The 14,102-nt window shown below is 41.7% G+C and overlaps 1 protein-coding gene across 7 annotated transcripts in view; it reads left to right on the plus strand.

Annotated features, from left to right (window-relative positions):
* AGBL2 (AGBL carboxypeptidase 2) overlaps nt 1–14,102 on the plus strand; it is a 63,558-nt gene that overhangs the window by 37,296 nt on the left and 12,160 nt on the right. For 6 of the 7 annotated variants that reach the window (XM_079105030.1, XM_079105029.1, XM_079105031.1 and 3 more), the window contains 8 exons: nt 188–970; nt 2,807–2,963; nt 4,308–4,434; nt 4,732–4,832; nt 6,851–6,978; nt 11,947–12,013; nt 12,863–12,985; nt 13,484–13,591. In XM_079105030.1, coding sequence (XP_078961156.1) covers nt 188–970; nt 2,807–2,963; nt 4,308–4,434; nt 4,732–4,832; nt 6,851–6,978; nt 11,947–12,013; nt 12,863–12,985; nt 13,484–13,591 — 1,594 coding nt within the window. The remainder of the gene's footprint in view (nt 1–187; nt 971–2,806; nt 2,964–4,307; nt 4,435–4,731; nt 4,833–6,850; nt 6,979–11,946; nt 12,014–12,862; nt 12,986–13,483; nt 13,592–14,102) is intronic. The other variant, XM_079105028.1, reaches the window with a different exon arrangement.

Consider the following 14,102-nt stretch of genomic DNA (forward strand, 5'->3'; position numbering starts at 1 on the left):
ATGTTCCTTTTTCACACCAAATTTTCCTTCCCCAAGTTTCTGCTTGTCTAATTATGTGAGTTGGGGTTAGGAGAATTAGTAAATAAACATGATATAGAAGGTTTTTCTGTTGTAATATGTTTTCCCAGATTTATTTCTGAAGAGAGTGTGAGATTACAGAGATATTCTTCTGTTTTCTCTATTGCAGAGACACCTACGAGTATGAACTCACCTTGCGAACTGACCTCTACACCAATAAACACACTCAGTGGTTTTATTTTCGAGTTCAGAACACCAGGAAAGATGTCACATATCGCTTCACCATTGTCAACTTGCTGAAGCCTAAGAGCCTGTACGCTGTGGGGATGAAGCCACTCATGTACTCCCAATTGGATGCCAACACCTACAACATTGGCTGGAGGAGAGAAGGAGATGACATCAAGTACTACAAGAACAACACAGAGGATGGGCAGCAGTCTTTCTACTGTCTCACGTGGACCATTCAGTTTCCACATGATCAGGACACTTGCTTCTTTGCACACTTTTACCCGTATACATACACTGATTTGCAGTGCTACCTCTTGTCAGTGGCAAAGAACCCCATCCAGTCTCAGTTCTGCAAGCTCCGAACTTTATGCAGGAGCTTAGCAGGAAATACTGTCTACTTGCTCACCATCACCAACCCATCCCTGACCCCTCATGAGGCGGCTGCAAAGAAAGCTGTGGTCTTGAGTGCCAGAGTGCACCCTGGGGAAAGTAATGCCTCCTGGATTATGAAAGGCTTTTTGGATTTCATCCTTAGTAACTCCCCAGATGCCCAGCTCCTCAGGGATATTTTTGTCTTCAAGGTAGTTCCCATGTTAAATCCAGATGGTGTGATTGTTGGGAATTACCGGTGTTCATTGGCTGGAAGGGACTTGAACAGGCATTATCAAACCCTCCTAAAGGAGTCTTTTCCTTGCATCTGGCACACCAGAAACATGGTCAAAAGGTGAGACCTCTTATCTGTTGGTCTTTCTGTGAGTGCTGAGCCTTGTGTCAGATACCTCTCAGTCTTATGGGGAATGAGGTCTCTTGTTCTGTCATCAAGTATGGCTTTGGAGGGTTTTTACCAGTCCCTTTGACATCAAGTGGCTTTGTTAATTTTTAGACTTTTGAATCACATCAGATCTTTGGATGTAAACTAAACACACAATGCTTTGACTAGAGTCGTTTCACTTAGAAGTCAGATGACTAAGTGGAAAAGGTCAGAGGAGTTATAGGTTTTCATGATGAAACTTGTATAATAACAATAGTAGCCAATAATTAGTGCATATATATGAAGTGACAGTATGCTAGTGCTTTACATATATGACCCATTTAATCTCCACATTAATGAGATCCTCTTATATATAATAAGGAAATTGAGGACCAGAAATGTTAAATGACTTGAACAAGATCATACAGCTAGTGAGTGATAGGGTAGATATTTGAACACAGTCTCTCTAGTTCCAGAGTCTGAGTCCCTTATTACCATTTTATGTTGCCTCTCATGAAGAAAGAATAATAAATCAGTCAGCACTTTTCATGCCTGTATAAAAGCAGTCAAACGTTAAAATGTAATAGTACCCACCTTAAAGGAATGAAAGTTCAGCAGGTAAGAATGTCTGGATACAGCTGGGCACAGTGGCACATGCCTGTAATCCCAGCAACTGGGTAGGACAAGGTAGAAGGATCACAAGTTCAAGGCCAGCCTCAGCAACTTAGCAAGACCCTGTCTCAAAATAAAAAATAAAAAGGACTAGGGATGTATCTCAGGGGTCAATCCTCAGTCCAAAAAAAAGTGTGGATGCACATCTTCTAACCATATCTGTGTGAACAGGCGTGAGTAGTGTTGGACTGGTAGACAGTGGCTAGCATGTGTGTGGGAGTCAGATTGGCCCAGGCTTGAGACCTGGTTTCACTATTTTTTGAATCTGTGTACTTAGTCAAGTGATTTAACCTCAGTGAGCTTCAGCTTCCCCATCTGTAGAATGGTAATAATGATAATACCTGCATTGGGTGGTTACTCCTAGGATTAAATGAGACGATCCATGTGATCTATTTATCATAGTACCAGGACCTTTTAAATGTGAATAATTATTATTACCCTCTTCATCCAATCATCATCATCATGGAGAAAGTGACCACGTTTGAAAAGTTGGAGTAAGTGTCCTGAGTGATCAAGAGACAAAGAAGGCCTGAGTCTTGTAGAAAATGGCTCTGGAAAGTCAGGAACCAACAATCTGTGATTCTTCCCCCCCACCCCTTACAACTGAAGTCTCTCTGCCCTCTGTCTTCACAGTGGGTTTCTTTTAATAGATTTTCTCCACTTCTTGTTGACTTATCCAGGTCTACTCACTACTTTTTTCACAGAACTTTTCCATTTTGAGCCCCTCTAGCAGGGGCATATGTTACTTTTATTTTTTTATTTTTTCATAGTAGGAATGGAACTCAGAGGTGCTTTACCAATGAGCTACATCCCCAGTCCTATTTTTTAATTTATTTTTGAGACTGAATCTCACTGAGTTGTTTACGGTTCACTAAATTGCTGAGGCTAGCCTCGAACTTGGGATCCTCCTGCCTCAGCATCCTGAGTCACAGGACTACAGGCATGTGCTACCACACCTGACCTGATAGCATGTTTCCAGCAGTGGAAGGGGATAAGGTCCATTGAAGGCCACCAGAGTTGAGATTTTCTGAGGAGGGAAGGTATCAACAGCCATACTACTGAAAGACAATCCATATTATCCTGGATCGTTTGCATGCAATTGGAGGTTCCTGAGTCCTTTGTTTGCCCTCTCAACAGACTTCTTGAAGAAAGAGAGGTTCTTTTATATTGTGATTTTCATGGTCACAGCCGCAAGAATAATATCTTCTTATATGGCTGCAATAACAATAACCGCAAGCACTGGCTTCACGAGCGCGTCTTTCCTTTAATGTTAAGCAAAAATGCACCAGATAAGGTAAGCACGTAAGGTAATTTTCTGTCCATTAGACTCAGGGACAAGGGAGCTTACTCCTTCTTAGATGGAGTGTTTTATTTGGCACTTTGTATATCTTTTTATTATGTTTGGTAAATCCCAGCAACACAGACTTTAAGAATTTAGAAAAGTATGACTTAAAGAATTGCTCTGGGCGCTGGGGTTTTGGCTCAGTGGCAGAGCGCTTGCCTAGCGTGTGTGAGGTACTGGGTTTGATTCTCAGCACTGCATATAAATAAATGTATAAAATAAAGGTCCATCAACAACTAAAAATATACATATAAAATTTTTTTTAAAAGAATTGCTCTGTGTCCATCAGACAGTGAACTGATGAAGTGTGGTATATCCACACAATGGAATGTTATTCAGCAATAAAAAGATTAAGGTGCTGATACTGTAGAGTAAGGATGAACCTTGAGTACATTAAGCTAAGTGAAAGAAGCCAGACACAAGAAGCTACTTAACATATGATTCCATTCTGTGCAATGTTCAGAAAAGGCAAATCGAGAGATAGACAGTGGTTCAGTGATTGCCCAGGGCTGGTGGGGAGGGTGGAGTGGGGCATGATTTGTTTTGTGCATGCATGGGTGTGCATGCAGTGCTGGGGATTGAACCCAGGGCGTCACTCTACCACTGAGCTACATCCCCAACCCTTGAGTTCATCTTTGAGGTAATGAAAATATTGTAAACTTAAATTATGCTGATGGTTACACACCTCCATGAAACATTGAATTGTGCACTTTAAATGAATGAATTTTATGGTATTTGAGTTATATCTCAGTAAAAATGATTTTTTTTAGTTTTTGGTGCTGGCAACAAATCAGGGCCTCATTCATGCTAAGCTCATGCTCTACAACTAAGCTACAACCCCAGCCCAAGCTGAGTTTTTGCATTAGTTGAAACTCTTGGTAGGCAAAGTTATCTATCATCTTTAATCCTGTGATTGACAAAGTAAATCAGTGTTTCCAGTTGTTCTAGGAACCCTATTCCAGCAAAATGCCCATTAGTGGTGGGCAAGTAAGACTGAAGACAAAATAATGTACTCCCTTCCCTTTGGAGGATCACAGTCATATGCAGTGCTGTGAGTGGTCCTGCAGAGGAAGTCTGTTCAGTTTTGTTAACCCTTCACCTCCCCAACTGACATGACCACAGAACTCCTCTTCTCTCACCCGCTGAAGACTGTTGACATCTCCCAAACTTCATGTTTTATGGAACATACTTTAGGAAATAATGTAAAGACAACCAAGAGAACCATTCTTGTTTGATGTTAATGAATGGTAGACATATTTGCCAGTTTATAATTAACAGTTTTGGATTTCTCTTTAGTTCTCTTTTCATAGTTGTAATTTTAAGGTCCAAAAGTGCAAAGAAGGAACAGGACGAGTCGTGATGTGGCGAATGGGAATCCTAAACAGCTATACCATGGAGTCTACCTTCGGTGGGTCCACCCTAGGTGAGCTCTCCTGTGTATATCATGAGTCACCTAGCAAGGGGAAACCACGCATAGCACCTCGGGAGATGAAAAGCCTGGAATGCTGGGGAGATAGTGATCTAGAGGATTCCTTGTCTAGCCTCTGCTAAGTTTGAGTACCCTGCACATGAATGTGCAACACAATATTTGAAAGTATTGTATTGTTCAGAAGCCTACTGTTCGAGAATCAGAGGTGGTATTTTTTAAAAGTTATTCATAAATTAGATTTCCATTCAGTCCTTAAGATATAATAAGAAATGTTTATGGATTTTTCTCCAGGCAGTAAAAGAAATATTCACTTTACTATTGAGGACCTGAAGTCCCTAGGTTATCACGTCTGTGACACCCTTCTGGATTTCTGTGATCCTGACCAAACCAAGGTAAAAATGATTTTTTAATCATTTTTTAATCAATGATTTTTTAATCAAATATGGTGCTTTTACTATGATCAGTTTCTCATGGGTCCAAAGTCAGTAGAGTAATATTACATGTGATCTTTTTTTATATATATATTTTGTAGTTGCAGGTAGACACAATACCTTTATTTTATTTTTATATATATTTTTAGTTGTCAATGGATCTTTATTTATTTATTTATTTAATTTATTTATTTATATGTGGTGGTGAGAATTGAACCCAGGATCTCACACATGCTAGGTGAGCATGCTGCCACTGAGTCACAACCCCAGCCCTACATGTGATCTTTCTTTTCATCTTAATATTTTTCTGAAACTTTTATAATTAAGGAAAATTAAAAAGCCCCATCCTGCACACTGTCAAGAAGTGGTAAGCCCTCATAATTCTCTTCGAGGTAGAGGCTGTCCTTCCCTCAGCACTCTTTTCCTCACCTCTGGCCTTGCTCATGGCAGCACCAGTTCTTCCTTTCCTTTCTCTTGGTACACATACTTTAAGAAAATCGGGTGTCCTTGCTCTTCTCCCAAACAAACCCGTGGATTTTTTGGTTTTGTTTTGTTTTGTTTTTTAAATACTAGGGATTGTACCAGAGGCGCTCAACCACTGAACAACAACCCCAGCCCTTTTTTGTATTTTATTTAGAGACAGGGTCTCACTGAGTTACTTAGGGCCTTGCTAAGTTGCTGAGGCTGGTTTTGAACTCACAATCCTCTTGCCTTAGCCTCCCTAGCTGCTGAAACCAAACTAACCTGCCTTTTATGCACTGGTGGACTTTATCTTCTTCCTTTAAATATTTTTCTTTCGTTTTAGGTGGACACAGTACCTTTATTTTATTTTATTTTATTTATTTATTTTTTGGGTGCTGGGGATCGAACCCAGGGCCTTGTGCTTGCAAGGCCAGCACTCTACCGACTGAGCTATCGCCCCAGCCCCCCTTTATTTTATTTTGATGTGGTGCTGAAATTCGAACCCAGTGCCCCACACATGCTAGGCAAATGCTCTACCACTGAGCCACAACCCCAGCCCCAACTTTATCTTCTTACTCTTCCCTCAACCGTAGATATTCTCAAACTGCCCCTCTCCTAAAACACAAAGGCTTCCTTTGGCCTTGGTTCTCCAGAGGATTATTTCTATCTCCCTTCATCACTCAACTTAAAAGGGAATATGTACTTAAGAGTCTAACTCATCTCTTATACTCCTTCTGAAATGTTGGCTTGATATGCACCATTCTGAATATAGTTGTTTAATAAAAAAAATAAAAGGAAAATCTGGGGATTAGAGCTGTAGCTCACTGATGGAATGCTACTCGCCTCTTATGCACAAGGCCTTGTGTTTGACCCCCTAGCACCTCCTCTCTCTCTCCTTTTTTTTTTTTTTCTTTTCAGTGCTGAGAATTGAGCCCAGGGTTGCTTTACCATTGAGCTAAATTAGCCCATTTTATTTTTTATTTTCAGATATGATTTTGCTAAGTTGCTGAGGTTGGTCTCAAACTTCCCATCCTCCTGCCTCAGCCTTCTGAGTTACTGGGCTTCCGGGCATGTACCACTGTGCCTTGCTTAATCTCTTTTTGCTTGCTTTTTTGTTTGTTTGTTGTGCTGGAGATTGATTCCAGGGCCTCACACAGATTCAGCAAGTGTTTTATCACTGAGCTATACTCCCAGCCAAGTCATCCTTACATGGCCAAAATCTGAATAACTCCATTCAAATTTCTTCTTCCTTGCTGCTTAGAAAAATGAAATAAATCAGACCATTGCATTATTAAGAAGTTGACCACAGCCAGAGAAAAGAGGCTAAAGCAGATGCCTCATCTGCCCTAAAAATACTTCTGTTTCTACAGCTTATGTAATTTATCTGTTAATCTGTCCTTAGTAGCAAGGGTTGCAACTCAACTCATCTTTTTTCCCCCCTTTCAACATATACGCAGGAAATATTTGATGAGAAAATACATAGATGATCAAAAATAGTTCTTTTTTCACTGTCACAGTTTACTCAGTGTCTAGCCGAACTCAGGGAACTCTTACAACAGGAAATCCACAAGAAATTCAATGAACTTGGAGATGTGAATTTAGAAGGGAGTTGGAGTGACATCTCTTTGTCTGACATTGAATCCAGGTAATAAATTTCATTTCAAAGAAAAATAAGAAGTTTTATTTTATTTTTAAGTTGTATTGTTTGCTTCCTTGTTTTGTTGGTTTTGAACTTCAAGAGTAAAAGACAGAATAAATCATATCCTCAGTCCATGGCACACTTAAATACATTTCATTCCTTTGGCAGTCACAAACTGAGCACATGTCTGGGCCAGCCTCTGTTCTAGGCACTAGAAAGAAATAGGGAGTTGAGCACACAGTTTATGGAGAGCCTTGAAGCAATTGTAAAACCTTTGCCTTTGAATCCATGGGACATAGAAAGGTTTTGAGTAGAACAGTGTCATGATCTGGCTTAGGTTTTAGTTTCAACAGGAACACAGACTGCTCTGTGGAAAATGGACTGTGAAGCTCCCTAGGTGAAAGGTGATGGTGGCTTAGACCAGGGAGAGGTATGTGAATCATGCATGACTCTTTGGACTTGAATTCTAGATTGAAATTACAAACTTTAGAATTTGCTCATGATTTCCCCCCCAAAATTTGCAGTCACTTTAATTAAGTGCTCTGAGGAGAGGGCAGAAAGGCAGATAGTGAGTGGGCAAGCTGGTGCTTCTGAGTCCCCCTCAACAACTGGTCAGTCCTCATCCTCCAATAGCTGAATCTTGGAGTCAAATTGACAGGCTGTTGACCTCTTGGTATTTCATAAGCCTCTCAGTTTACCAGCAGGCCCACTTTTGTATCCCATAGTCAGGAGATAGGTCACCAAAGGAGCTGACAAGGACCAGGATGATGGAGAAGCCAAAGAAAATAATCTGCATGTTCCAGAGACTCACAGCAGGATCTCTGTCAAAACCATGGGAGTCTGGGTTCTTCTCATAGAGATTTTTATCCTCAGGATCTGGGTCCTCCTGCTAGCGTGTGGTCATTTCTGGTGTTCTCTTTCTCATTGGAGCAGATGTGGCAACCACAGCCCTGGAGGAGCTGAATTCCTAGCAAACGTGGGCACCTGGGAGCCCTCACATGGCAAGGACACAAACCTAATGGCCCAACCTCCATGAAAGATTGTGCTTCTAACTGACTAACTAATCAACCATATATATACATATACATACATATATATATTTTTAGTGGTACTGAGAATTAAACCCAGGGCTTGTGCATGCTTGGTAAGTACTACACCACTAAGCCACTGAGCCCCAGCCCTCCAGCTATCTTTTGAAGTTAAAAACAGTAGAATTTGCTTATGGCTTAGATACAGAACCTGAAAGAAAGAATGAATTTTGGTTGGATAGAGTTGCCTTTACCTGAGATGGGGAAAATTAAGGAACTCAAAAAAGTTAGGGAAGTTGATGAAGATCAGGAGTCTAGTGTTGGGCTTGTTAGGTTGAGATTCACACTAGATATTTAATGGAGGTATTAAATAAGCAGTTCACTCTTTGAGTCTGGAGTATAGTGGAGAAGTCATGGAGCATCATCTTTAGATTGGTGATCTTCAAACCTTAAGACAGGGTGGGACCTGGAGGAAGTAGGTGCATACAGAGTAAAGAAGAGATCCAAGCCCAACCTGGGGATCTCTACTTCAGTAGGGTCAAAGTGATAGGGAGGAGGGGCTGGGGTTGTGGCTCAGTGGGAGAGCATGTGCCTAGCATGTGTGAGGCACTGGGTTCAATCCTCAGCACCACATAAAAATAAAGTTATTGTGTCCATCTACAACTAAAAAATTATTTTTAAAAAACGTGATAGGAAGGAACCAGCAAAGGAGACCGAGAAGCTGGAAGAAACCCAGAAGAGTGAATTTTTTAAAAAAACTTAAATCAGATCATGCCTTTCCTCTGTTTAAAACAATGGTGCCAGGCATTGTGGCATATACCTATAATCCCAGTGACTTGGGAGGCTAAAGCAGGGGGATTGCAAGTTTGAGGCTGAAGCCAGCCTTGGCAATTTACTAAGAACTTCTCTTAAAATAAAAAATTAAATAAGGCTGATAATATAGCTCAGTGGTGAAGTGTCCCTGGGTTCAATACCCAATACCAAAAAATTAAAAAGTTAAAAACATACAGCATTTCACTGTTCCCCAGTTCACTTAGATAAAAAGCCAAAGACCCTCAGTGGCCTACAAAGCTGCAGGTTCCAGCACCTCGGTGTTTTCTGCCCTTCCTTTCACACTCTGCTCCTGCCACACTGGCTTTCTCATGCTTCCTCAGGCTTTCCAGACCCTCTCCAGCCTCAGAGACTTTGAACTAATAGTTTCTGACATCTAGAATGCTCTTCCCCAGATAAACACATGACTGATCCCCTCGCCTCTTTCAGGTCTTGGCTCAAATGTTACCATTTTTAATGTGGCCCATATTCATTACTCTAAAACTGCAACTTGCTACCCTGTTCCCACTTAGGTGCTCTACTTTTTTTACATATAGCATTTATCACCTTCTGACATCTATCATTTAAAAGTCTTCATTGTGTCTGTTGTTTATTGTCTTTCTCCCCCTTCTGGGAGGCAGTAAAGATCTTTATTTTGTTTACATGTGTCTCATGTACCTGGAATGGGACCTGTTCTGTACCTAGCAGAGGGAGAGCTCAATAAATGTTTGTTGAATTAATTTAGGATGCAGGATCTCACTTCCACCCTATAGTCTCCCCAGCTCTTTCAAGAAGCCCCCCAGTGGGTGAGTATCTCACAGGTGTGCAGTACCACCTTCTACTCCAGCTTACCAGTCAGGGTGCCTTGGACTGCCCCAGCTCCTTTAAAAGATTGCTAGTCTGGGCTTGGAGTTCTGCTGGAGGCTGCACTCTGGTCTGTAGAGCACAGTGAAAAGGGCTGGCTTTCTATCCCCTCTATGTGTTACATCAAGATCTGGGCCCTAAAGCAGGTTTGTCTGTCTCATAAATGTTTCCTTAGGGACCTTAAACCAGACCGTCAGGCCAGGTGGGGTGCCCCATTCATCACATCACCCCTTCCACTCTTCCTCAGTCCTTTGCCTAACTTTCCAAAACCACTGCACCAACCCCTCTCGATGTTTAGCTTCAAAACGAAAATGTCCTTTGCATGTCAACATATGGATATAGAGCCCAGGGTAATCAGCTCAGAATTAGCCAGACTCTCCACTGTAGCTGGCTCCATAGGGACACTGATGAATTTAGTTAAGAGTTATTGAAAACAGCTTGGCTCAGTGGTGCATGCCTGTAATCCCAGAAACTTGGGAGGCTGAGGCAGGAGGATCACAGGTTTGAGGCCAGCTTAAGCAACTTAACAAGACCCTGTCTTAAAATAAGAATCAGAAAAGGACTAGGGGATATTGCTTAGTGGTATAGTGCCCCTGGGTTCAATCCTCAGTTCCAGAAAAAAAGAAAGAAAGAAAAAAAAAAATATATATATATATATTGAAAACGATTTGCCAACTTCTGCAGCAGGAAACCAGATATCACAAGCCTCCAGAGGGCGCCACCTGTCCATTCTCATAACTGGGCAGAAAGGCAGGCGGTGAGAGCACAAGCTGTTTGAGTTTGCTCTACATGTGCACACATGGTTTCTGACACTTTCTGGGAGATACTACATCTAATGCTTTTTTAAATTTCACTTGTTAACGTTTTATGTTATCTCCAAAAAGAACTTCAGAGACTAGTAGCAGAGCAAAGGCTTGGCTGGACTGGAAAAGCTCATGAGAACAGGGAATTGGAAATTCGATCACAGAAGACAGGGCTTTCTTCCTGCTATCTTGCCATAGGGCTCCTCAGTGTGCACTGGGGTAAGGGGGACCCTAAAAGAATGAAGGGCTGGGCAAAAGAATGATTTCAAATCTTGTCTTTTCCTATGAGGTTTGAGTTTTGTGCCTGACACTTACTATATGGAGTCCTTATCATAGCTCTCAGTTCTAGCCAACCAAACCCCAGGAAAGGGAAAATATAAGGCACCATTTAAGCAAAGGACATGAGCAAGGAAGAAAGGATCAATTATCTGAGACCCTATTCATTCTAGCCCCTGTAAAAGAGAGGAGGGGACAGTTTGTGGAGGAAGACTTTAGTCTAGATATGCATCTAAAACTTTTGAAGGGAGAATTGGGATGATAAAAGTAACACTGCTCTGGGGCTCAGTGTTGTTCAGTGGTTGAGGGCCTCCTTAGCTGCACGTTCTCCACCCCAGCAGGGGAGAAGGGTATGTCCTGGTCTGTGGCCAGTAAATTCTTAGATTTATTTTTCTACATATTCAACACATTTTTTCAGAGTACCTGGTAGGATTCTGGCTTTCAGAACTAGTGCTAGCCAGACAGGAATGAATGAGGAAAAGCCTCTGCTGTTCTCTGGGGCTACACGTTAAGAATGCTGTGGCCTCATACACTCTGCAGTTTTGCACTTCGGGCCAGTATCCCTTTGCCACATGAATCGTGAACGTCTTGGTGCAGAGCCTCTGCTTCATTCCTCCAACTCCTCTGTGCTAAACATACTGCCTGGCATACAGTAGGTGTTCAGAAGGAATAAATGAATGTGCTTGTCAATAATTTTTTATAATTGAGGGGTTGGGGTTGTGGCTCAGTGGTAGACAGCTTGCCTAGCATGTGTGAGACACTGGATTCGATTCTCAGCACCACATATAAATAAATGAATAAAATAAAGATCCATCAACATCTAAACAGTATTTTTTTAAAAAGGGATTTTTGCCAGGCACAGTGGCGCATGCCTATAATCCCCGCAGCTTGGGAGGCTGAGGCAGGAGGCTCTCCAGTTCAAAGCCAGCCTCAGCAAAAGTGAGGTGCTAAGCAACTCAGTGAGACTCTGACTCTAAATAAAATACAAAATAGGGCTGGAGATGTGGCTCAGTTGGTCGAGTGCCCCTGAGTTCAATATCCAGTACCTAGTGGGGGAAAAAAAAGAATTTTTTATAATTGATACATAGACAATACAGCAAATAGTTACTAGATATCCTAATCCCATGTGGCTGGTCTGGTAAATCTAATACATCCTACAGCTATTTCCCTTTCTTCTTTCCTTCTGCAACTAGCACCAGTGGTTCTGACAGCTCCCTCTCAGATGGTCTACCTGTTCACCTACTGAACATAGTAGATCAGGTAAGATTATATTGACTCTTATACCCAGGAACTAGCAATCTTAAAAAAATCATGACATTACTGCATAATTTCATGAGTTTTCCAAATGTCTTAATAGCTACAGAAAATATAGCAATAAGGCTGGGGGTGTGGCTCAGTGGTAGAACACTGCCTAGCATGGGCAAAACCCTGGATTCCTTCCCCTGAACTGCAAAAAAAGAAAGAGAAAAGAGCAATAGTGTTCTGTCTGGGTCACTCTGTCCTAGAGTCTTTCATTTTGTCCTTTATAACTTTTTATGCTTAATTATTAAAGCTTTATGGTAACAACAAACTGAATCTTTTAACCACATACCTAATGATCTAGATCTGACATATTGCCGTGGTAATTTGATTTCATCTTGTAAATCACAGGTTTTTTGTTATTGGTGTAAGTGCCCCTTTGGCAGTATACCTGTAATAGTGGAATCCGAGTGTGTTAAGTAGGGAGTACCGCTTGGTAAGGAGATAACAGTTTACTTATTCTCCAGGCCAACAACATGAGGGCCACAGTGTTTTTGGGGTTTGCGTTCTGTTGTTCTTATTGTTGTTTTGTTTCTTTGGTGCCTGGAATTGAACCCAGGGATGCTCTACAACTAAGAGGCATGCCCAGCCCTCTTTAATTTTTGAGACAAGGTCTTGCTCAGCTGCTGAAGCAAGTCTTAAACTTGCAGTCCTCCTGCCTTAGCCTCCTCTGAATTGCTGGGATTGCAGGCATGTCACTGCACCCCACTCCCACACTGTATTTTGACCATTGCGTAAAAAGAGTGCATGTGAGGGGAAGCATAGTTCTGGAACCCCCAGTGAGCAGTTTCTCTGTACTTTCTGGAACAGTTGAATCAAAAGATGATGTCAAAGAAGAAAAAAAAGAAGCCACTTCAGACTAGGAAACAGCGAAATGAGAAACATCAGAAAAATAAGTTGATGCCAGACTTCACATTAACAGAAGAGGCCTCAGTAAGAAAACCCTGCTGTTCACTCTGCTGTCTGGTTCCTGAGTGTTCCATAGAGGGAGCAGGAAAAAAGCTAAAGTTTACTGTAAACCAGAAAGGGTTGGGGCTAGCAAGTGGCAGGGGGGACTTTCTATTTTGGGTCCTCTGACTATTTCTGAGCAGATTTCAGCCATGGCCCACTGATCCTTTCCTACAGTCCGGCATTGCAAGTTTGGATTTTGATCAAGTCTAGATTTCCAGAGGAAAGAGGTGGGTACTAGAAAAGAGGTGGCTAGAGCTAGTTCAGAGTGACTGGGTAGCTGAGGGATTAGGCCTGGTCCAGGATAAGGACACCAGGACAGCTCCTTCTCTATCCTGCTCCTAGATGCCACACCTATCCTGAACCCTCTGCTCTCTAAAGACAAAAATGCTTTCAGAGGTGTGAGTGTTGCTATTGTGTACAATGGGTCAATTATGAATGAATCAACTGAAAAAATATTCTCTTTTCACTCATTTCTTCTAGGAAAGGGCAGAACTTGCTCCTACTCTGCAAAAGCAGCCTACCTTTTACAAAAATTTGGAGAATTCCACGTCTTCAGTAATGAAAAATGAAAAGCTAAGCCTCGACGAGGTAATATTTTTTTGTTTGATTCTGTCACACAGATTCTCTCACTTCTCCAATTTGCATGTCTCCCACAGGGTAAAGAATGCAATAGCCATTTCTGTTACCCTTACCTGTCAGTGCCCCTGGAAGCAGGGGAACATAAAATTTGGTGTGTGTGTGTGTGTGTGTGTGGTGCTAGGGGACAACACTGACACAGCTTTGTTTAGACACTGCTGAATTCCAGTAGCAAATATTGGTCATTCATGATTTCATACCAAGAACACAGGACCAGGCTGTGAACTTACCATCCACTTATTTAGCCATCCGTTCACTCACATAACATATTTTATCATGTACATATTACTTAATAGGCCCTTTACCGGATGCTGAGAATGCAACGTTGCATAAAATACCAGGGGCCTCCGAGACTGGGTGTGATTTTAATAACCAAGCAGGAATTTATGTCAGTAGGATGCAGTGGCAACACACAGGAGAGCACCCAATTTTTAGAACTTGAAAGTTTTGTGACTATATAATC

The sequence above is a fragment of the Sciurus vulgaris genome (assembly GCF_902686455.1).
Source record: "Sciurus vulgaris genome assembly, chromosome: 11".
NCBI classification, from domain to species: Eukaryota; Metazoa; Chordata; class Mammalia; order Rodentia; family Sciuridae; genus Sciurus; species Sciurus vulgaris.